Source organism: Coffea eugenioides, chromosome 2 (genome assembly GCF_003713205.1).
Source record: "Coffea eugenioides isolate CCC68of chromosome 2, Ceug_1.0, whole genome shotgun sequence".
Taxonomy (NCBI): domain Eukaryota; kingdom Viridiplantae; phylum Streptophyta; class Magnoliopsida; order Gentianales; family Rubiaceae; genus Coffea; species Coffea eugenioides.
This window is the reverse complement of record NC_040036.1, coordinates 33,201,324-33,226,143: the sequence shown is the minus strand read 5'-3', so window position 1 is coordinate 33,226,143 and position 24,820 is coordinate 33,201,324. Positions and strand designations below refer to the sequence as shown.

Genomic DNA, 24,820 nt, shown 5'->3' with positions numbered 1-24,820 from the left:
CATTTATTCCTCAAAAAGTTGCATTCACTGCATAACTTTTTAAAGATTACATTCACTAACAACATTCTTTCAAAAGTCTCACTATTTGATACTCTTGCCAAAGACCACCACCCTTTGGAAATGGAGTGAAGAAAGCTATAATTTTTAATACTTTGCTATCATTCTTTTTATATTTGAATTTTTGTTTTATTGTTTTGCAATTGCTAATTTAATTTGTAACCCTATTTGTTATTACACCTAAGTATGAAGCTTTAGATACACGTTATGTCACCTATACTTGTTCATTATTTCTGTTATCATTTGAATTTAAATGTTAACTACATTTACCTTCCTTGAGATTTGATTAAATTATCAAACAAACCCTTTAACTTTTGACCAAATTACAGTCAACCCCTTAAATATCAAAACTTTTATCAAATAAACAATTGTCTCTTGTACATTAATCGCCGTTAGAAATGATGCTTGCATCAAAACAATATATGGTTGAATGCCCCAAAATATGCTTTAATTGGTAAATTTCTGCTTGTATCTCTCCTTGTCCTTAAATTTTTAATAATATTTTATTTTTTAATATCTCAAGGCGTTAGAAGTGAAAATTTTGATTTTGTTAATATCTCAAGTATTTGAAGGTAAAAGTACGATTTTGTGCATGTATGTAACTCTCAAAATTATGGTGACTATGATGATACGAGAGTCATTTTTAGGTAATCATGCCAACTTGTCCAGTAATGAAGCATCTTTTCTTGCACATCTATAATTATGTACATTGCAACTTCTACTGTATATTCCATGTCAAATATATCTAATGGAGTAAAATATTGGAACTAAAGGGCCATAAAATTACGTTTAGGTTTCGTGTTTATTAAAGTTTTTGTATTTTACGAAATCGAGAAACGTTTATAAGAATCAGGATTGTTTTTCGAGCATTAAACATGGTTGTTTTCTAAATATAAATTTTAATAGATCAAAGATGTATATCATTTATTCTTATTTCCACATAATTTCCATCCTTTATTACATTGTATTTCTATTACACCAAAGCCCATGCAACAAAAAGGTCATACATGCCAGTCCAAAGTCAAGCCTTGAAATCTCACGTGTGTTTGAGGCCTTATCTGAGGTCATTTATTCAAGTACACATCAAGTCAAGATCCGACTAGCTTGAATTTTCTATGGGGAACGGAGATCACAGGAAGAAAGGAAGGAGGAGGGAGGAGAAAAGGAGAGGACGAAGGGAAGGGAAAAGGAAGAAGGAGGAGGGAGAGAGAAAGTCATTAGAGGAGTAAAAGGGAGGAAAGCGATGGTGGTAGACGGTGGCGGTGGTGGTAGAGGGTGGCAGTGGTGGTGAAGTGTTGGTATTGGTGGTGGTCTTTTTAATGTTCTTTTTTAATGCTTTTCTAAAACTTGTCGGGTACTTAGGCCTATTTTAGAAGGACAAATTTTTTTCTAAAACTTTGGATTGGTGTAGATTGCCTTATTTTTTAATCAAAATTTTCAAATACAATATTATAATAACATACTCCTTATACAACAATTTCAAATATACCTAACAAAATATTTAAAAATTTTAAAAAATAAAATAAATCAGACCACCTTTTTCTTCTTTCATCCATCACACACCACCCTCCCTTTTCTATTGCCACCACCATTCCCGCTCATCTCTTGTCCCTTTTTCTCTTCCTTTCCTCCTCTCTCCCCAAAAGAGGGGAAGAGATGGGAGAGGTGGGGAAAGAAGGAGAAAGATGGAGGAGGGAGGGGGAGGAAGAGGAAGAAGGAGAATAGAGAAGGAGGAGGAATGGTGATGGCAGTAGAGGGGGAGTAAGGAAAGGGCGGTGGTAGGAGGTAGCTTATAATGGTAGTGAATATTTAATAAATTTTTAAAAATACTCTAATAAAATTTCAAATTTTAAAAGCACTCTAAAATACATTTTCAAAACACCTAACCTATGTGGACTCTTCTAAAGTAGAAATTTTTAAAAATACAATGTTATAGTATAGTTATTTTAAAAATCCTAAAAAAATCTAATCCATATGGATCCATCTACAATTATCCTTTAAAAAACCAATAAATTTTTAAAAAATACACTAGAAAAACATATCCGAACTACCACCGTTGCCATCCCTTCGTTACTACTTTCCCTATTACTACTATCATCCGCCACTGCTGTTTCCTCCCCCACCATTGTCACGTGCCTTTTTTCTTTCCCTCTCTTCCTCTTTCTTGCCTTATCCTTTATTTCTTCCACCTACTTCTCCTTCTTTCTTTCCTCTCTTAGCTCCATACTCTCTCTCCGGCCCACCCTTTTCCCTCCCTCCTTGATTTGGTTGAGAAATAGCAGTAGTTGGGGAAGAAGAAGATGCTGGAGGGAGGATAAAGAGGTAGGGGGAGAAGAAGAGGAGGATGAGGAGAAAGAGTGGCGAGAATGGAATGAGGAGGCAAGGAGAAGGAAAAAGAGTTGGATGGTAGGAGTGGTAGTAAGGTTGTTTGTAGGCGTAGGTGGCAGGCTAGGAGAGGGGATTGGTGTGATATTGTGATGGAGATTGCTGGCAGTATGGAGTAGGTGTGATGGCAGTCGGTGGTTGGGTTTTACAACCATCCTCTCAATACTCAAAAAATATGAAAGTTCTTGTAAAAATTCTACAGTAAATCACAATAAAAATTTTGACAAACTTCTTTAAAACACACCATCCTAGCTGGCCTTGTGTTTTAGATGATTACACAAGTGATGTTTTAGAAAAAAATTTGGCCCTCTATAATACCTCAAAAATGGGAGTGCCAAACATCCATTAGCATTTGATGTTATTAATTAATCTTGTCAAGCCTCATTTAGGTTGAACCTAATTTGGTCCAACCCAACTTTATTTTTAATTTGGCACCAACTTTAGATCCAAACTCGGTCCGACCCTAATTCAAGTGAAGCCTAACCTTATTTCAGCAGGCTAAATGGCTTGAATTCGTGCTTGCTGGTCCCACTAACAAGCCTACCCACCCTCACCCTACCCTCACACAAAACCCTATATGCCTTTCAGAGCACGCCGTCTTAACGCACCAACTGGTGTAGTAAATTTCAGTTGCATCCCATAAACTGATAAATAGCATTTAATCATAGGTACTTGGTGTTACGAATGAAACACATTTTAAGTTTTTTCATTAAATACTGTATAAGTTTTCTATTTGATTTATAGTAGAGTGGGGAGAATGGAATGAGGAGGCAAGGAGAAGGAAAAAGAGGAACAGGAGGAACAGGAGGCGAGAAAAGGTTGAGAAGGGGAGGAGAAGGAAAAAGAGTTGGATGGTAGGAGTGGTAGTAAGGTTGTTTGTAGGCGTAGGTGGTAGGCTAGGAGAGGGGATGCGTGTGGGACCACGGGCAAGAACGATTGCAGGTGCAACCGTTTCTAGCGGTTTTGTGCATTTTGCACACCGCGTAACTTTGTTTTTTACATGGCATAACTTTATTTGCACAACATGTAATTTTAGAACAACATTTTGTGGGCCCCACACACGTTAAAAACGAGGTACAAGAAGTGATTTGGATCGTACAAATTTTTTGGGCCAAATCCTGGCCGTGCACTGTTTAGGGACGGTCCTTCTGATGACCGTCCCTGCCCTGTCTGCGATGGGTATGATATTGTGATGGAGATTGCTGGCAGTATGGAGTTGGTGTGATGGCAGTCGGTGGTTGGGTTTTACAACCATCTTCTCAATACTCAAACAATATGAAAGTTATTGTAAAAATTCTACAGTAAATCACAATAAAAATTTTGACAAACTTCTTTAAAACACACCATCCTAACTGGCCTTGTGTTTTAGATGATTACATAAGTGATGTTTTAGAAAAAAAATTTGGCCCTCTAAAAGACCTAAAAAATGGGAGTGCCAAACATTCATTTGCAAGCATTTGATGTTATTAATTAATCTTGTCAAGCCTCATTTAGGTTGAACCTAATTTGGTCCAACCCAACTTTATTTTTAATTTGGCACTAACTGTAGATCCAAACTCGGTCCAATCCTAATTCAAGTGAAGCCTAACCCTATTTCAGCAGGCTAAATGGCTTGAATTCGTGCTAGCTGGTCCTACTAACAAGCCTACCCACCCTCCCCCTACCCTCACACAAAACCCAATACGCCTTTCAGAGCACGCCGTCTTAACGCACCAACTGGTGTTGTAAATTTCAGTTGCATCCCATAAATTGATAGGGATAATTTCAGAAACCTCCCTTGCGGTTTCATGAAATATCATCTAACTCCCCTAAACTTTTCAAAATCTCACTTATCACCCTTGAAGTGATAGCAAAGCCATACTCTAATATCAAAGGTGATGAATTGTCAATAATACCCTTATATTTAAATTTTCTAAACTTGTTTTTCTTTTTCTAAATTTCCTACTTTTCTTTAACAATGTCTATACAAACATACATATATATATATATATATATATATGTATATATGTATAATTGAATTGCAAGTGTCAATGAAATATTCTATGCATTTGGAGAAGAATAGAAGCAGGTTCTTTTTATTTTTTCCATTTTTTGGTGTTTCACAACTTTATTTATTTATTCTTATTCGTGTAGAGCGCAAGAGTAATAAAGTAATTGAAACTCCGAATAGTTTTTCAAATTCTGATTTTTTGTATAATAAAATTTTCATATTTCACACCTATAAAAAAAAGGTCTGTCTATTTTGAGTAAATTTTTTGTATGATATTAAAGTTGAATTTCATCTATTACTAAGTTTTTTTGCTCAAATGTATGATTTTACATGCTAATTACCTTGAACATTATGAAGGGTTCTATTTGTAGAAATAGTTTAAAAAATAGTGTTTGCTTTTACTAAGGGCCTTTTTGGAACCTTGGTTTTTTACCAAGTTTGTATAAAACTAATTTTTTAACAACTTTTGCTACAGGAACTCCAAAAACCTTCACAAAAGTTTTTTAACTACATACTTCAAAATATCCAAAACACGCAAAAAAAATTCCCTTCCCTTTTTCTTCTTCTTCCTCCCCCACCCTAACCCACCACCACCTTTATCGCCGGCCGTCACCTCCGCTGCCGGTTCCAGCGCCGATCCCCTCTTCTGGCGTCAGTCTTCTTGTTTTTTTCCCCTTTTCTCCCTCTCCCCCTCTTCCTCCCCCTTTATCCGATCTGACTCTCCCCGTTTTTTTCTTCCCCTCTCTCTCTCCCCCACCACCCTTCCCCTCTGATTGATCTGGTCATAAGACCAGATCGCACCGAGGGAGGATGAGGGTGGCGAGGAAAGGGGAGGAGGGGGGAAGAGGGAAAATTGAAAAAAAAATTCTGTTGCTGCTTTGTCTGGCAAGAGAGGGAGAGAAAAAAATGCAAATCGAAGGTGGGAATTTCTGTTGTTGCTTTGTCCTTGTATGCTAATCCTCTCAGCGAGGTGGGAATTCAAGCAATTGGGTGCTGCACCTAAGAGGGAAAATTCAAGCTTCTGTAAAGGGATTCGGCTAGACCCCAGGTGAGGGAAGGGGAGAGGGAGAAGAGAGGTGGCGGGGGAGGGAGAGATAAAGAGTTGGAGATGAGGAGAGAAAAAATGCAAAAAAAAAAAAGAAAAAAAAAGTTCTCTATTTGCTACTTCATTGGCAGTTTCGGGAGAGGGAACATGGGAGGGAAGGGGAAGAGGAAGGGAAGAGGGAGGAGAAGAAGGCGGAAGGTGGGGGAGGAAAAGAAAAAAGAAAGAAAGGAAAAAAAATAAAAAAATAAAAAATAAGAAAAAATAAAAGGAAATTTGTTGAAAATGAAAAGGAAAAAAGTTTTTCTGTCTTATAAAATTTTTTTTACAACTTCTATAGTGATCTACAGTAATGTTTTAGACAAACTCTCAAAAAACTCAAGTTCCAAACGGGACCTAACTCTTCCTACTGTAGAAGTGACTATTGGTTGTAACATAAAATCTTACCAATTTTCATCTCCTCACTTTTAAGATGGTTCCAATTTAGTACTTTTTTTTCTTGGTTTGTAAAATGTTCATTTTTTTTATAGCCTAAGGGTATTAAAGGCACTAAAATAATCTCTCTCCTCAAACATGAATTTTTTAATATTACTTTTGGTTAGAAGGGCTTCCAATGTTACCAAAATGTCAATTCAAGGGGTGCTAAGTGAGATTTTGAAAACCTCAAGGGAGCTAGGTGATATTTCATAAAACCTCAGGGGAGGTTTATGAAATTATCCCAAATTGATAAATAGCATTTAATCACAGGTGCTTGGTGTTACGAATGAAACACATTTTCAGTTTTTTCATTAAATACTGTATAAGTTTTCTATTTGGTTTATAGTAGAAAATAGGAAAGAAATGATACCAACATTACCAAGAAGGCCCTTAAGTAACTAATTTGTCTTTTTTAGCTTTGTTAGACAAAGTTAGCATTTTTCAAAAAAGGCAAAAAAAAAAAAAAAAAGTTTTCCAAGCCAGCCTATAGTAAGATTTTGAATCTTTTCGTCATTTTTTTCCTTTAAACATCTCGTGGATTTTAATGCTTAATGTTTAAATAGACAGCCCATATGCAAGCCGGCCTAAATAGTAATTGTGACGTTCTTAAACTTTGTTTGTCCAAGCAACAATATAATCTAATACAAACTGCTTAAACATTTCAATCGATGATAAGCTTTGATTTTTATCCATTAGACAAATGAATTCATATCATATGGGAAGTGATAATTCAATTTTTTTTTTTAATAAGTTCTTCATGTTTCCAACTCATCCAACGGAAATTGTGCAAGAATAATATAAGGGGAAGATATGGTTGTTTCTCAATAGTGTAAAAGAATAATATAAGATGAAGATGGAGTATTTTTTTTTTTAAAAAAAAACTTTTGTTGGCTGGAGTGTAATTTTGATTGTTTCTTCCGTTAAAACTAATCTCTGTCTTTTGCTGATATCCTGATCCGATTGCAGACTTTTCCCATTGGGATTTGGTGGAGTGATCCTCCAAAATTTTTTTGGTTTTTTTTTTTATAAAGAATAGTTTTCATCAACGGATTGTTAATAAACAGTTTTTGCTAATAAACGGTTTCGAACTCCAATATTAATGATGAGATCTATCAAAATAGATCCAAAAGAACTCCAATATTAATAAACGGTTTTAATTGATAGTTAATGAAATTCCTCCCTTTTTCTATTAAAAGAATTACGTAATTAAGAAATTACTTGACAATAAGAGAGGAGAATTTAAAAGTCGAACTATCCTACCATACTGTGGACTTTTTGGTTTTCCTTTGACCCTTCCATATACAAACTTTCCTATAAGTATTTCGAGCTGATAGTCTGACCCCAAAGGCAAACAAACACTTCCGACCGCCTTTAGATTTTCATTCGAGGTACCTTCCCGAAGTCCATGGGTTCAGAGCTCTTTTGGGCAGCTTCCACCATTCTTGCCATAGCGGTATCAATCTCAGTTGGTTTTGAAGTCGTGAGTTGTAGTCCTGGACCAAAAGATTGTCAGATTCTAGGGTCTGAAAAATTTCCCATTATCAATGCCACTGGACCCGAGAGTGTGGTGTTTGATAGATACGGTGGCGGCCCATACACTGGCATTTCCGATGGCCGGATAATCAGGTGGCTTTCCAGCGAGAGGCGTTGGACCAATTTTGCTATAACAACTCCGAACAGGTAAGAATAATTTTCCCAACATCTTTTTGTGACAAAGAATCCGCAACCGCTATCCCAATATTTTTCCAACTTTGAGTATTTGTACATATCGATTTCGACCATGACAACCTGGAGACTAAAATTGCAAAACAATTTTTTGCATTTCTGAATTAGCGTAGCTGGAAACATAGATCGACAAGAAGTCCTAGTTTCTGTTTGGTGTAAATAATGCATGACAAAAGCAACCCCAGCTTTGTTGCAATAAGTCCGGAGGCTTTGAAGTTTTGGATTCAAATTATTTCTTTCCCTTTTGACTTCTTACGTTTCACTATTTTTCTACTAAGAAAAGGATTAAAAAAAAAACTTGGCAGTAAACAAAATCCACAAAATACATTGTCAAATGGATGAATTTATAATAGATTGTGTTTTTTTTTTTGTTCTTGCAAGGGAGGAATTGTTAATGAATTTATCATATTGTTTGATTTACGTCAGAAGAACGTGGAATACATCAAAAGGACCGGGATATATTTCCAATAAATATTACATCTAGTTAGAAAGAAGGAAAATATTTCCTAATTGATACTAAATCTAATTAGATGAAGAAAAAAAATTTCTAGGCGATATTAAACTTAATTTGGCATTTATCATTGGGCCACACCTTGACTTTTTCCGTCCCACGTCACAACCCCTCCACCACATTCTCTTTTGTGATTACATTACATGTTATGTAACTCATGGTAGGTTTAAGAAATTCATCGACTAAATAATGAAGAAAACAAAAAAAATCCATGAAACTTTGATTATATTTTGAACCATGTAAAGGATAGAGTTGCCCCTATAATGGTAAACTGTTGAAACATTTTTTTTTTTCTCTCCAACCATATTTTTGTACCAAAATATAAAGTGCTCAGTATGTACAAAATCAATCCTTGTTTTATTTAGTGCTCTTGGTTTTTGTCCAAGACAATTAAATGATGATCTGTTTTGAAACAGAAATGGTTGTGAAGGTCCGCAAGATCATATTCCCACCGAGTCAAGATGTGGCCTGCCGTTAGGTCTAAGTTTCAATCGGAAGTCTGGTAAGTTGTACATTGCAGATGCTTATAAGGGCCTTCTGGTTGTAGGTCCTAATGGCGGATTGGCTACGCCATTGGCAAATGAAGCTGAAGGAGTTCCTTTCAAATTCACCAACGATGTAGTTGTTGATCAAGATAGTGGCGTAGTATATTTCACGGACAGTAGCACTATATATTCAGTAAGGTAATGGATACTACATTCCTTGAAGGATACTATTTCCTTACGGCCCTACCCAACAAGCAGTAATATAGCCGAACAGCTAAGAGTTTAAACTTTCTTGCATTATGAACAAAAGTTTGTTCAACAAAATATGGATTTTAAACTACTTGCATTATCAAAGCCGTAAGTAAGACACTTGTTCGTCAGAAACCAATTACACGTAGAGGATGACATTTGGAGTTTAAAATTTGGACTTAGGATTTAAAAGTTCCACGCTTCTTGAATTCTATCCTTTCCTTGCAAGAAAAATTGAAAAAAAAAAGGTTTTAAAAGCTCAACTAGAATCGTGTCACCAGTTGACAATACAAAAATTCCTTCCTGGCTTAGCCTCCTATTAATTCGAATGCTTGTTCAAATAGCACAATTAGACACATCAATTGATCGGATCTTATCTAGATCCAACCTGGATCCAATGTACTTTGGTAGGGTTTGAATTTAATTTATCAAATTCAGACACTATCCAGATGCTATCCAGACCTAGATCCTATAAAAGAGTTATGGGTCTGGATAGTATTTGATTTTCTATAATCTATATCCAAATTCAAACCCATATCAGACCTTACCCAAACCTATATATATATATATATATAATTAAATTATATATATAAATTTATAAAAATTTTAATATTCTATGGTCATTGGATTGAATATAGTAAGATTTCATGATTGTTTTCTTATTTCAAACTAATCCTAGTTAACATTGTAATTAGTACAAACTTTTTTAGAAAAAGGAAAAAAAGTAAAGGCAAACAAATAAAAGATTGGACGTAAATATAGCTAAATTTTAAAAATAAATAGAAGCAGTCGATAATAGTCATTTTTTCAGTTCATAATATTGCATTCAACTTCTTGAATATTAATTTTATTATTTGAAAATAAAATTCGGATGGTGTTTATTTTTTTTTTTAAATCTATATATTTTTAATATATTTTTACTTTAGTGTGTTTAGAAAAATACAACGGATACTCATTGGATACCCAAATCCATGAGGGTTTAGGTTTGGACTTATCTTTCCAGACCCTTATGGGTCTGGATTTAACTAAATTTAATGTGTCTAGATCTGAATTAAATGATCCAATCCAGACCTTACCCATTGATATGCCTAAGCACAATGATCTAGGATTAGAATGTCTTGAGTCTCATCACTCAGTCACAACTATTTAAGGAAATACTTTGTTGCTCATATATATATATATATAATATTTTTTGGTTTAGATTATCTGTCTATTATTCTTCTATACTCAACATCAGTAACACTAATTATTGTGCTCCAAATTTCAGAGATTCCGCTTCAGTGATAAGTACAGGGGATAAATCGGGAAGATTATTAAAGTTTGATCCAAAAACTAATCAAGCAACAGTTCTACTCAATAATCTCATGCTTCCAAATGGGGTGGCACTAAGCAAAAACGGCGATTTTCTGCTAGTTGCTGAAACTACAAATTCTAGAATACTGAAGTACTGCCTTGAGCCATCAAAAGCTGGTACAGTTGAAATCTTTGCAAAACTTCCAGGAAGGCCAGATAACATCAAAAGAAACCAAAAGGGTGAATTTTGGGTTGCAGTTATATCACTGTATACCAAGGTTAATCCTTATGGATCGATAGTTAAATTGAGTCAAAATGGTGATATATTGAAGATATTGGAGGCTGGAAATGGAGAGGCATGGCGATATGGTAGCGATGTGAATGAACAGAATAAAAATTTATGGATAGGATCTTTCACAGAACCTTATGTTGCCAAGCTAAAAATCTATAGCTAGGCCAGTTGAAAAATTTGCATTATCTCAAGTGTTCTATCACTTAATTGGTTATTGCAAGAACCTTTTAGTACTTTTTTCTTTTTCAATAAAGACAAAACAGTGTCAAATTTGTTTATCATCGTTGAATTGCTTCACTATTTAACAACGTTTCTGCTCTTTTCAAACAAAGGAATGTCAAACCTTTTACTTTCTTTGTGGTATTTTTACATAGCTAATGATTTTGGCATTCGATAAAATGCTTCAAACACTTCACTCTTTTTGAAAATGACATATAACATCTACCACCTAAAAGCTCTAAAAATAAAAAGATGCTAAAATTATTTCAAGACATAGGTGATGATCATTTTGCATTATCTTCATGGATACCTTTACGCTATAAAGTCTTGAAACTACTAAAGACAAACTGTAACATGGCTTAAAGCAGTTGACAAGGTTCTAACGTACATGCTAAATTTTAACATAATTTCCTCCTTTACTGTAAGTATGCAGGTCATAGTTCGTATTACTAGGGAGTTAGAATCGATTTCACGAGAATCATTTCCAAGTATTAAGACTTTTAACTCACTTTGTTATCTAAATTAATCAAAATTTTTTAACTAAATAAAATAACCACAGTGCTAAAACAATGTAACAAAAATTAACAAATTATAGAAAGTCAACTAAACACAAATGTTTTAGGGTATAGAATCTACTAAATGTACCTAATTATGGATAAAATAATCAATGATCACTAATGCACTTGTCTTGCTATGGATGCATTTCACTCAAACCATCGGAACTCGCTCTTGCCATCTAGCCACCACTATAGTTTCCCTACTTTCGTGCTGAAGTCACAAGTGAAGACTTAATCTAGATCTATAAATGCCAAAAACATCCACCTAAGTGTACCATTACTTTCGTCTGCCAACTCCTTAGGCTCCACATATTCCATTTCCATCATTGTCAACTATATTCATAGATTAACAACAACTATCATGGTTTGCAAATAGCAATCAAACATTCACAAGTGTTAAACCAAGAATAGATGAACTAGCAAGTAGATATAGCAATAATCAACTTGATTCAATCATAATTAAGGCACAAATAGTTTCATTTATCCCTAGAACAAGAAAATTTAGCTAGACATAGTAGATTTAACAATAAAACTCAAATATTCAATGTAACTAAGCATTAATGAAACAATAAAGAGAGTAAAGAGAAAGAACTATTTATTCAAGTGAAAAAACAAGATTTTCAAGTTTCATCATTTTCATTGCCATAAAAAATACTTTGTTACACTAAGAGTTCTTCAGGTTCTTTAAGAAAAATAAAAACTAGATCTAAAACTACACTAAACTAAGTTAGCGAGGAAAGAGAAGAAGAAGTTGTTCTTGTTTTTGGCCAAGAAGTAATCTTTCCCCCCAATAATGCGTTTCTTTCTTGCTAAGAGTCAACAAAATAAGTTTCTAAATCCACCAAAAGTTGGTACAAGTTGTCCCTTTGTGTCTTGTCAAATATAGAAAAAGAAACAAAAGTCATGTAAGTTGGCAAATTGCAGTCGTGACTAATCCCTCGAGGGATTCTTCCAGGGATTATGCAGAGCATGTAATTCTCTGCTTTTCTTTTTGAAGTTAACATTCTGCCCATAATCCCTTGCAGAATCCACTGAATAACCCTCGAGGATTTTTTTTTTCTTTTTAAAGAAACATTCTTCAATTGCCCCACCTCTTTTAGACATTGTTATGACTTCTCAAACTTTGCTTTGTTAGATCACCATTTCATTTCCAATTAAACTTGATCATTTTACCTAAAAAAACAAAGAGATTTTACAAGTTAAATGATAAAATCACAACTAATTCATCTATTACTCAAGGTACAAATTAAAATAAAAAATGAACAACTTATACTAATCAATCTACAAATTGACTCAAAAGTATTATGAAACACATTCAAAAAGATCATAAAATTAATCATTATCAAATGAAACAACAAAGCGAGTAAAGAGGAAGAAATGCTCATTCAAGTGAAGAAACAAGATTTCCAAGTTTCATCATCTCCATTGCTATAAAAAATACATTGCTATATTAAGATTTTTTCAAGTTTTTTCAAGAAAATAAAACTAGATCTAAACTACACTAAGCTAAGTTAGAGAAGAAAGAGAAGAAAAAGTTGTTTTTCTAGCCAAGAATTAAACTCACCCTCCAATAATGTATTTCTTCCTTGCTAAGAGTCAAGAAAAGAAGCTCCTAAGAGTCAACAATTTTTTAGATTGCTAGATATTTTTTTCTGCAACGGTAGATTTTGTATTGATTGGCAAAAGATGTACACTTATATGAGCAAAGGCTCAAATAGTTCTATACAAAAAGTGTTAGACACACTGAGGATTGATCCATTCCTCATCTTGAAATATGCCTAAAGCATAATCACTAATCAATTCACATCTAGAATCTAACCTCCTATCTAAGCAAAAGGAGCATCTCTGGAATAAAAGCTCTGAGATTGATAGAACGGTTATTTGGCGTATTTTGCACTGTTATTTTGTCCTAATTTTGGCTATTCACGGTACTAAGAATTGGAATTTCACTCATATTCGATATCTGTGTGAATTGTAGGTGGTAGGCATGAAAAATGATCTCGCGGGGTAAATTTCCAGAAGACTTTTCGTCTCAGGGCGTGGCCACGCCTTAGAAGGTGGACGAAACCGAAAGCCGGACTGCGGCCCACGTGAACCGCGAGAAGCATGGGATAAAAACTCCAAAAGGCTAGCTTTTGAATTGGGTCAAACGTCTGAGAGTTCCTGCGGCGGCTAGAAAGAAAGGAAAAAGCAAGATTCAAAGCATCACTACTTTTAGCCTTAGTTTTACCTTTTTGTGAAACTTGTTAGACGCTTTTGTTTTTCTTTTGTTTCTTCTGCGGCCGAATAGGGTCAGACACAGAAGACTTTTCTTTCCCTTGTTTTTGGCGTCTGCGTCTGACTCCTTCGCTTTTCGTTTTCGAATTTATTCAACTTCCGTTGGTTTTGGCATTGAACTTGGGGAATCCAGTACGGACTCCCACGCAGAGTCAAGCGAGACTTTTCACTTTTTCTATCTGCGCTACTTCACCAATCCAGATTCTTTGATGTTTGCGGGGATGAAATCAATTAAATTGCGTGAGCTTGACATGATGAGGAGCGGCTAATTCTCCCCTCTACCCAAAGGTTGGCGCGAGGGCGCGGTCCATCACATCTGTGAGATCTAACCGAATCTTCATTATTTCTCCCAATTTATTGCTATTCGTGCGTTTCCTGAATTAATTGTTCATGGGTAATTAAATTCCTACGGTCGTACCTAGGGTTGTTATCTAGTTAGAGAAGCAGTCAATGGTCGTACCTTGACTGTCGAAAAAGTAAGGAAGAGCTGGTTGTCAGAGCTTATTGATGGCTATAACCAACCTAGTGATAAATGGATGAAATATCTTTGCATCGATGAGCATTTAATTGGACCGTGCCTGAGCAGTTGATCTTTTGGGTAGAACTTTTATAAATTGCTATTTTTAGTGAATTGTGCTTTGTGAGTTAGTTTTGAATTTTGTTTGTTCTATTTTATTTTATTTTTATTTGCCACCCATTGAAAATCCCCCAATTTCGTGCTTTTAGTTTGGAAAGAAATAATTTCCTACCTGCTCCCTGTGGAATCGACCCTACTTGCCATTGTATACAAAATTAGTATTTTTATAGACGAATCCGGTATATCGGATCAAGCAAACTCTTCGGGAACAGGGTGAATCAAGTAACCCATTGCACACCTAGGGTCCCTGCTCCAGTACTTGGATTTGTTCTATAATTATTTAATTGAGGTGGTAATTAGGACTTTTTAGTAATTATTATTGCACAGGTTCGGCACCTGTCAATTTTTGGCGCCGTTGCCGGGGAGCTGGCATTTGGATTATTTGTTTCTTTTCAAATTCAGTTTTTATTTTATTTTTATTTTTTTTCTTCTTGGTACTTTTGCTAGTTTATGCCCCGTTCTTCTCGCACAGGTGAATTAGTATACGACCCTGAGGTTGAGAAGGCAGCGCGTAGGCAGAGGCAAGAGACCAAGAGGCAAAAAGAAGGGCACTTATTTGTTGCAAACGAGTCAGCGGAAGACGAAGTAAGCATGGCCAACAACCAAACATTGAGGGAGCTGGCTGCCCCGGATCTGACTCACCAGCCCTTATGCATCACATTCCCCGCTTAGGCTGAGAATACTGCTTTCGAACTGAAGTCGGGGTTGATTCAACTCTTACCTTCTTACCATGGTCTCTCTAGCGAAGAACCTCACAAGCACGTCAAGGAGTTCGAGGTGGTTTGCTCTAGTATGAAACCTCCTGGGGTCACTGAAGAGCAAATTAGACTGAGGGCCTTTCCGTTCTCTCTTAAGGATGCAACTAAAGATTGGCTGTACTACCTACCAGCAGGTAGTATTACCACATGGGCGCAGCTGAAAAAGAAATTCTTGGAAAAATTCTTCCCTGCATCCCGGGCTGCGAGTTTGAGGAAGGAGATCTGCGGCATTAAACAATATTCCGGTGAGTCCTTGTATGAATACTGGGAAAGGTTTAACAAGTTGTGCACTAGATGGTCGCAGCATCAAATTAGTGAACAACTGTTAATCCAATACTTCTATGAAGGGCTCCAATCAACCGATAGGAGTATCATTGACACTGCGAGTGGGGGAGCACTTGCAAACAAGACACCGAGGGAAGCGTGGGAGCTCATCGAAGCCATGGCAGAGAACTCCCAGCAATTTGGTTTACTTGAGAGCAACCCTCCCCGTAGAGTCAACGAGGTAGAGACTTCATCTATACAGCAGCAACTGTCAGAATTGACGTCTGTTGTTAGACAATTGGCCATGAGAGACACGCCGCGAGCGAAGGTGTGTGGAATCTGTACTAGCATGGACCACTGCACGGACACGTGCCCCATTTTGCAAGAGGACGGGGCGGAACAGGTAAACATGGCCGGAGGCGTGCCCGCGCCCCGCAGGCAGTACGACCCGTACTCCAATACGTACAATCCGGGTTGGAGGGACCATCTCAATCTCAGTTATGGGAACATGCAACAAAGTTCATTTCCGAATCGTCCACCAGGATTCCACCAGCCATGGCAACCAAAATCTCAACCCTCGTCCTCCAATTCAGGAAGCTCCCTGGAGGACCTAGTCAAAAGCCTGGCCACGACTACTACCCAGCTTCAACAGGAGATCAGATCCTTGGCCGCGAATACCGCGCAGCTCCAGCAGGACACCAAAGCTGACAAGAAGGACCAAGATGTTCGAATAAGCCAACTGGCAACTGCCATCAACCGCTTGGAGTCCCACGTTTATGGGAAACTACCATCGCAACCCGAGGTAAATCCCAGGAATGTAAGTGCCATGACGCTGAGGAGTGGCAAGGAACTGGAAGGGCCTAAAGTGGAAAGTTCAAAAAGCAAAAGTGAAGAGGAGATAGAGAAGGAAATTGAAGAGGAAGGGCGTATTCGCAAGGATTCTAAGGTAACCTTCACTTCTCCGCCCACTATTAAATCTAACTTACCTCCTTTTCCTTGCAGGTTGGAAAAGACAACGAGGGCAGAAAAGGAAAAAGAAATCCTGGATGTGTTCCACAAAGTTCAAGTAAACATCCCCCTATTGGACGCGATCAAGCAGGTACCCAAGTACGCAAAGTTCTTGAAAGACTTGTGCGTTAACAAAAGAAAGCTAAGGGGTGATGAAAGAGTGATGGTGGGAGAGAATGTATCAGCTGTACTTCAAAGGAAACTCCCACCCAAATGCGGAGATCCAGGTATGTTTGCTATCCCCTGTAAGATTGGTCATTCTAGTATCAAAAATGCCATGATAGATTTAGGAGCTTCTATTAATGTGATGCCTAAATCAATCTATGATTCCCTAAATTTAGGACCTTTAAAAGAAACGGGGATAATAATTCAATTGGCTGATCGTACATGTGCTTATCCGGATGGGATAGTTGAGAATGTTTTAGTGCAAGTAGATGGATTAATTTTTCCTGCTGATTTTTATGTGCTTTACATGGATGATAGAAGTGCCCCAAATCCATCACCCATTATATTAGGAAGACCATTTTTGAGTACTGCCCAGACTAAAATTGATGTTAGTAAGGGTACTCTCACGATGGAATTTGATGGAGAAATAGTCCACTTTAATATTTTTGATACAATGAAACATCCTGTTAACTCTCATTCTGTGTTTGCTATGTATACCACTAATCCCTCTGTGCAAGAATTTTCTAAGTTTGCTTATTGGGGTAAATCCAAGGTTGCTGCGAACAAGTCCTATAGGGTGAAAGCAATTCATGAGGTAAGAATGGAGAGAAAATTTAGGAAAAAAGTTGCACTCAATGGCCATGTGGATCCTGGAGGAAGGCCACCAATTACAAGGAAAATTCAATTACATCCAGACTAAAGAGTGGTGCTATGTCTAGCCAAAGACATTAAAGAAAGGCGCTGCTTGGGAGGCAACCCAAGGCTTCTTTTGTTTTAGTTTTCTTATATTTTTGAAGTTTTGTTAAGTGTTAGTGTCATTTAGTGGGTTGTTATTTTGTGACAGGAAGTTGACAGCTAGACATGCCCACGCTAGGTCATCACACCTAAGGAATGGAGTTTTGGAATTGACGGTCAGACGACTATAACTTCTAAGGCGTGCCCACGCCTTCCAACCCTTTCGAAAAAGAAACTTCAGTCTTCTTCTTCCTGTTGGTGTTGCGTCCGCCGCCACCACACCACCTTGTGCACGCAGCCGCCTCACCCCCCTCCGCCTTAGTATCTCATTTTTCTCTCCCCGGTGGTCAGGGAAGTTTCTCCTCTTTCCTCCTAATACTTTATTTGTCTCTTCTACATTGAGGACAATGTAGGTCTTAGGTGTGGGGGGAGTGGCTTCCATTGGTTCTTTTTCATTAGTTACTCGGAAAAAAAAGAAAAAAAAAACATGGGTTGAATGAAAAAAAAATATGAAAAATGAAAAACATTGTAGTTAGTCGGCTTTTTGGTTATTTCTATGCTTGTTAGTGTTGGGGCATGTTGCTGTGATGAATGACACAATCAAAGTGAGTGATTATGTGGTCAAGTATGCTAGCTATGCATTTTGTTTCCCTTGGCAATGCCGTTGAATGTTGAATATGCAGGAATTGACCCATTCTTGTAACTTTTGGGGAGCTTTTGAGCCTTGCTTGAGCATATTATTCTTGTTTGCTCTATTTTGTTTGATTGAGTGGGTATCACACATGGTATTTGCATTCTAGAACTTACTAGTTTATGCATGTCGAGGCCACATTTTTTGTTGAATTGGATGCATTTGAAATGATAAGGGCATTTAGGATTTAACCCTCTTCAGCTATCTAAAAAATCAAACCCTCATTTTATATCCCAATAGTGAACCAATTTGAGCTTTTGTCCTTCGTTTCTGGTTGATATCCGTGTTTGTTAACCCAAGACCTCTTTAAACTTTCTTGTTTACCCCTGTGTTGTCAAGGGATGCCTGAATTCCATCATTTGTGCAAAGCAAACAGAAATAGGGTTGCAAGTGCTGATAGATTAGGAGCTATATGACGCTATCCTTGTGTAAAGGAGGGGAAATTGGGAAAAAGGCCACTGACCAGAGGACTTTGGCTTACAGGGCGTGCCCACGCCTTACAGGACTTTCTCCTGAAAAAAAAAAAATTTTTCCTGAAGAGACCTCATGACCAGAGGACTATGGGCTACAAGGCGTGCCCACGCCTTGCGAGCAGTATTCAATCAAAAAAAAAAAAAAGAAGAAGAGAGAGAAAGAGAAAAATTGGGGCACTTGTACAATGGGCACAGCAAATGAAAACTGCCTTGTTTGTGGAACCCCTCCGGTAAGGCACTGTGGTTATTGGTGAGTTTCGGGGCATTCTCTTGACACTTTACCCCCTATCCATACCTTATTAACCCGCCTTTCACCTGAGCCCCATTACAACCCTATTAAAGTCCCTTTGATTTGTGTTTAGTTCACTTTTAAGCGGTGGAGATGTGATAAATGTGCAAGCCTATGGTAATGGCATTCCGTGATGTTGAATTGAGCGTTCCTAGTATTCATATATATTCTTTGAATTACAACATGTCCGGTGTGTTCTACCTTTGGTGATATTGTCAGGGACCCTAGATGCTTGTGTTAGTATAGACTACTACATGACCTCTGCTCTCTTTGTGCACTTCTGAGCTCCGAAATGCTTGAGGGCAAGCATTGTCTAGGTGTGGGGGGATTTGATAGAACGGTTATTTGGCGTATTTTGCACTGTTATTTTGTCCTAATTTTGGCTATTCACGGTACTAAGAATTGGAATTTCACTCATATTCGATATCTGTGTGAATTGTAGGTGGTAGGCATGAAAAATGATCTCGCGGGGTAAATTTCCAGAAGACTTTTCGTCTCAGGGCGTGGCCACGCCTTAGAAGGTGGACGAAACCGAAAGCCGGACTGCGGCCCACGTGAACCGCGAGAAGCATGGGATAAAAACTCCAAAAGGCTAGCTTTTGAATTGGGTCAAACGTCTGAGAGTTCCTGCGGCGGCTAGAAAGAAAGGAAAAAGCAAGATTCAAAGCATCACTACTTTTAGCCTTAGTTTTACCTTTTTGTGAAACTTGTTAGACGCTTTTGTTTTTCTTTTGTTTCTTCTGCGGCCGAATAGGGTCAGACACAGAAGACTTTTCTTTCCCTTGTTTTTGGCGTCTGCGTCTGACTCCTTCGCTTTTCGTTTTCGAATTTATTCAACTTCCGTTGGTTTTGGCATTGAACTTGGGGAATCCAGTACGGACTCCCACGCAGAGTCAAGCGAGACTTTTCACTTTTTCTATCTGCGCTACTTCACCAATCCAGATTCTTTGATGTTTGCGGGGATGAAATCAATTAAATTGCGTGAGCTTGACATGATGAGGAGCGGCTAATTCTCCCCTCTACCCAAAGGTTGGCGCGAGGGCGCGGTCCATCACATCTGTGAGATCTAACCGAATCTTCATTATTTCTCCCAATTTATTGCTATTCGTGTGTTTCCTGAATTAATTGTTCATGGGTATTTTATTAATTGAATATCAATGGCCGGGTATTTGATTTAATTTAATAGCCTACTGCCACGTTAATTAAATAGAATCCGTAATTGTTCATTTAGTTAACACCTCGTGGCAACCACCATAATTGGCTTTATGATGGGGAAACGCAAGATCTAGTTTAAATAAACCCTCTTAGCGTGTTTATTGGTTAGGGTTGGGTTCTTCTAGCTTTAATGCAATTGGATAATTAAATTCCTACGGTCGTACCTAGGGTTGTTATCTGGTTAGAGAAGCAGTCAATGGTCGTACCTTGACTGTCGAAAAAGTAAGGAAGAGCTGGTTGTCAGAGCTTATTGATGGCTATAACCAACCTAGTGATAAATGGATGAAATATCTTTGCATCGATGAGCATTTAATTGGACCGTGCCTGAGCAGTTGATCCTTTGGGTAGAACTTTTATAAATTGCTATTTTTAGTGAATTGTGCTTTGTGAGTTAGTTTTGAATTTTGTTTGTTCTATTTTATTTTATTTTTATTTGCCTCCCATTGAAAATCCCCCAATTTCGTGCTTTTAGTTTGGAAAGAAATAATTTCCTACCTGCTCCCTGTGGAATCGACCATACTTGCCATTGTACGCAAAATTAGTATTTTTATAGACGAATCCGATATATCGGATCAAGCAAACTCTTCGGAAACAGGGTGAATCAAGTAACCCATTGCACACCTAGGGTCCCTGCTCCAGTACTTGGATTTGTTCTATAATTATTTAATTGAGGTGGTAATTAGGACTTTTTAGTAATTATTATTGCACAGGTTCGACACCTGTCAGAGATTGTTAATATCATCAGTCAAAGTAGCCATTTTGATATCCTTGGTCATCCCTTCCGTTATCACTTTCAACAGCTGAGGGCTACTGTAATTTTCTGCCATTGCTGTTGTCTGGCCTTTATGATGGCCATCTTCACAGCTTCTGTGATAGTCTGCAAATGATTCCCTGTTTTCCTATCAGTTAATGCCCAGGCTGACACCAACTAATTCCCTGGTTTGTTCTTGCACATGAGTTAATATTCTGATCTGCATTTCATCCCTTCCTACCTCCTTTGGTTCTACTACCTCTCTATCTCTTTCAGCATCCTCAGGGATCATTTTCTCCTTCCTCCAAGCTGATGCTTGCTCTTGCCGTTCCTGTTGAGCTTTTTTAACTGTTTTCCAAGGATGCCTTCATTTGGCATTGAACTTCCATTCATTTCTTCTTTTCCAGATTTGCCAAAGGATGTTCATAATTAGCTCTACATGTTCCCTGCCCTCTGTCCTACTTGTAGCTTCCAGCATAGCAGTCCACCAAGCTATTATATTCCCTGTCTGTTCAGTTAATCCATCCCACTGTATTGGAGCCATCTTCCACACCTCTTGAGCTTTGCTGCATTGAAAAGACATATGTTCAATTGTCTCTTCCTGTTCTCCACAGCCATCACAGATTGGATCCCCATGGTGTATTCTTTTGAACACCAGGCCATTAACTGGTAATAGACCATTTAGACTCCTCCAGATGAAGTGTTTTATCTTGCTTTTGACCATCAGCTTCCACAACCACTTCCATTGCTTTCCATTGGAGTTTCCTGAGCTCGTTTCTGCCTCATCATATCTTCTTCCCTTGTGTTGAGTTGTTTCTCTGCACAGTGCCTTGTATCCTGAGTTGACCGTGTAGATGCCATTGCCACTGTGTAACCAGTAATTGCTGTCTTCCCTTCTTGAGATACTGATAGGAATATTTAGGATTTCCTCAGCATCCTTCCTGTTGAAGGTCCTAAGCACTAATGGTGTCCTCCATCTATAGCCACTGATCAACTCATCTACTTTTCTGATGTTGCAATTCTGAGGCATCACAAAGGTGACTTTTCCTTCCTCATTTCCAGGGATCCAGTTATCCTCCCAGATGTTTGTTGCCTTGTCATTGCCTATCTTCTTTCTAGTTCCATTGCGCACAAATTCTCTCACATTCATCAGACTTTGCCAAATCCAAGAAGCACACTTAGGGACTTTGCAGTTAAATATTGAGTCCCTATGAAAGTACTTTGCCCTCAAGACCTTGCTGACTAAGAGATTTGGTTTGGAAATCAACCTCCAAACCTGTTTAGCCAGCAAGGCTTTGTTGAAGTTCTGCAAATCCTTGAAGCCCAAGCCTCCCTCTTTTTTCTCTCTAGCCAATCCCCCCCATGAGCACCAGTGCATCTTATTTCTCCCTTCAGTTTCTCCCCGCCAGTAATTAGCAAAAATGGAGGTCACTTCTTTGCATAGTTTGTTAGGAAGTTTAAAGCAGGATATTGTATAAACTGGCATTGCCATGGAGACTGCCTTCAATAATACTTCCTTTCCTCCTTGGCTGAGCAACTTGTTCTTCCAGCTATTCATTCTTTTACTGATACTGTCCTTAATGTAACCAAAAACCTGCTGTTTGGATCTTGTTATCACCATAGGGAGCCCCAGATATTTTCCTTGAGTAGCCACCTGAATTGTGCCTAGGCTTTGTCTTACTTCCCCTTTCCTCTGATGACTCACATTGCTACTGAAGAACACTGAGGACTTTTCCAGATTTATAGATTGACCTAACCCCTTCTCATAGTTCCTCAAGATTTGAAAGAGTTCACTGGCTTCCTCTCTGTTAGCTTTACAGAAGATCAATGAATCGTCAGCAAAAAATAAATGAGTCATGCTTGGTCCATTCCTACTTATCTTCATCCCTAAAATCCTTTTTTCTCCTTCAGCCTGCTTCAATAAGTTGGAGAAACCTTCTGAACATAAAAGGAAAAGATAAGGTGACAGTGGATCACCTTGTCTTATTCCTCTTTTTTGGATTACAAACTCTTTTGGTACTCCATTAATATTGAAGGAGTATGTAACTGAGGAGAGGCAACTCCATATCCATTTCCTCCAGACTGTACAGTAGCCCATCTTAGCCATCATGGAATCAAGGAATTTTCACTCCACTCTGTCGTAAGCCTTTGACATGTCTAGTTTCACAGCCATAAAACCATTCTGTCCTTGTTTCTTATTTTTCATGTAATGTAAGTATTCATGAGATAGAATGACATTGTCAAGAATTTGCCTGCTTGGGATAAAAGCTGCCTGGTTTTTGCTAATGCAGTGGCTTAAAACTTTCTTGAGTCTATTGGCCAATATTTTTGAAATCACTTTGTACACTACATTATAGAGGCTAATTGGCCTATAGCTCTTCAAGTTAGTAGGATTCTGTATTTTGGGGATGAGGGAAATGACAGTATAATTCCAAGCTTAGGCATGTTGCTTGATTGGAAAAAATGCCTAATGGCAGCAATTAAACCTGGTTTAACAACATGCCAAAATTTTTGAAAGAACAAAGGAGTCATACCATCTTGACCTGGTGCCTTATTTGGATTCATGGAAAAAAAAAGCAGATTTGATTTCCATTTCTTCTACCTCTTCAGTTAACTTTTCATTCATCTCAGTAGTGATTGTTGGAGGTATGCCACTTAGAATCTCTGCGAGACCCTCATTACCAGAACTAGAGAATAGGACTCTATAGTAGTCAGCTACTTCCTTTCCCAACTCCTCCTCATTGTTTGTCCAGGTTCCATCCTTCCTTTGAATGTTAAGCATTCTATTTTTCCTTTCTTCTCCCCTTCACACAGGCATGGAAAAATTTGGTATTCTTATCCCCTTCTCTCAGCCAATCAATCCTTGCTTTCTGAGCCCAATACTTCTCTTTTTCAGAGTAGGCCTCTTTCAACTGATTCTTCAAATCTTCAATCTTATCCTTAATACCTGAATCCTTAGAGTCCTTAATCTCCTTAATCTGTTGCTTCACTTGATTGATTCTTAGCAAAGAGTTTCCTGTGAAATTGTTTTTCTATTTGAGTAGAGCCACTCTGCAATTAGCAACCTGTCTTGTAATCCTATTTCCTTCTACTGTTTGGTTCCAAGCTTGCTCAACCACTTGATTGATTTCTACCCTTTTGAGCCATCTCTTATCAAAGAAAAATCTTGATTTTCTTTTCTCTATTCTCGGCCAATTGTCTATAAGCAGCATACTGTGGTCTGATCCAAGAGTTTTCACATGTTCACATTTAGCCTTGTCAAAATTTTGGCACCATTTTATGGTGCTCAATCCTCTGTCCAGTCTTTGTCTTATTTCCCCCTCATCTTCCCAATTGTTGCTCCATGTCCAGGGGTTACCAGTAAATCCAAGATCCACAAGACTGTTGTTTTCAAAAGTCATGTAAGTTGGCAAATTGCAGTCGTGACTAATCCTTCGAGGGATTCTTCCAGGGATTATGCAGAGCATGTAATTTTCTGCTTTTCTTTTTGAAGTTAACATTCTGCCCATAATAGAATCCACTGAATAACCCTCGAGGATTTCTTTTTTTCTTTTTAAAGAAACATTCTTCAATTGCACCACCTCTTTTAGACATTGTTATGACTTCTCAAACTTCGCTTTGTTAGATCACCATTTCACTTCCAATTAAACTTGATCATTTTACCTACAAAAACAAAGAGATTTTACAAGTTAAATGATAAAATCACAACTAATTCATCTATTACTCAAGGTGCAAATTAAAATAAAAAATGAACAACTTGTACTAATCAATCTACAAATTGACTCAAAAGTATTATGAAACACATTCAAAAAGATCAAAAAATTAATCATTATCAAATGAAACAACAAAGCGAGTAAAGAGGAAGAAATGCTCATTCAAGTGAAGAAACAAGATTTCCAAGTTTCATCATCTTCATTGCTATCAAAAATACATTGTTACACTAAGATTTTTTCAAGTTTTTTCAAGGAAAATAAAACTAGATCTAAACTACACTAAGCTAAGTTAGAGAAGAAAGAGAAGAAAAAGTTGTTTTTCTAGCCAAGAATTAAACTCACCCTCCAATAATGTATTTCTTCCTTGCTAAGAGTCAATAATTTTTTAGATTGCTAGATACAATTTGAAAAATTATGAACAGATCTAAAAATATAAGAAATTCTAAAATTGTCTTCTAATAAGATAAATCGCTATAGTTCTCTTTCGTGCACATGTGCAATCATCCGATTTGCTAATAAACGATTTTAAACTTTAATAATAATGATGAGATCTGTCGAAATA

At 37.4% G+C, this 24,820-nt stretch overlaps 1 protein-coding gene across 1 annotated transcript; it reads left to right on the top strand.

Moving 5' to 3' along the window:
* Positions 1 to 7,327: 7,327 nt before the first annotated feature.
* Positions 7,328 to 10,795, top strand: LOC113763987 (protein STRICTOSIDINE SYNTHASE-LIKE 2-like). Its single transcript, XM_027307998.1, has 3 exons — positions 7,328 to 7,631; positions 8,604 to 8,870; positions 10,189 to 10,795. The coding sequence occupies exons 1-3, from the start codon at positions 7,357 to 7,359 to the stop codon at positions 10,667 to 10,669; spliced, it is 1,023 nt and encodes a 340-aa protein (XP_027163799.1). The 5' UTR covers positions 7,328 to 7,356; the 3' UTR covers positions 10,670 to 10,795.
* The last annotated feature ends 14,025 nt before the right edge of the window (positions 10,796 to 24,820 follow it).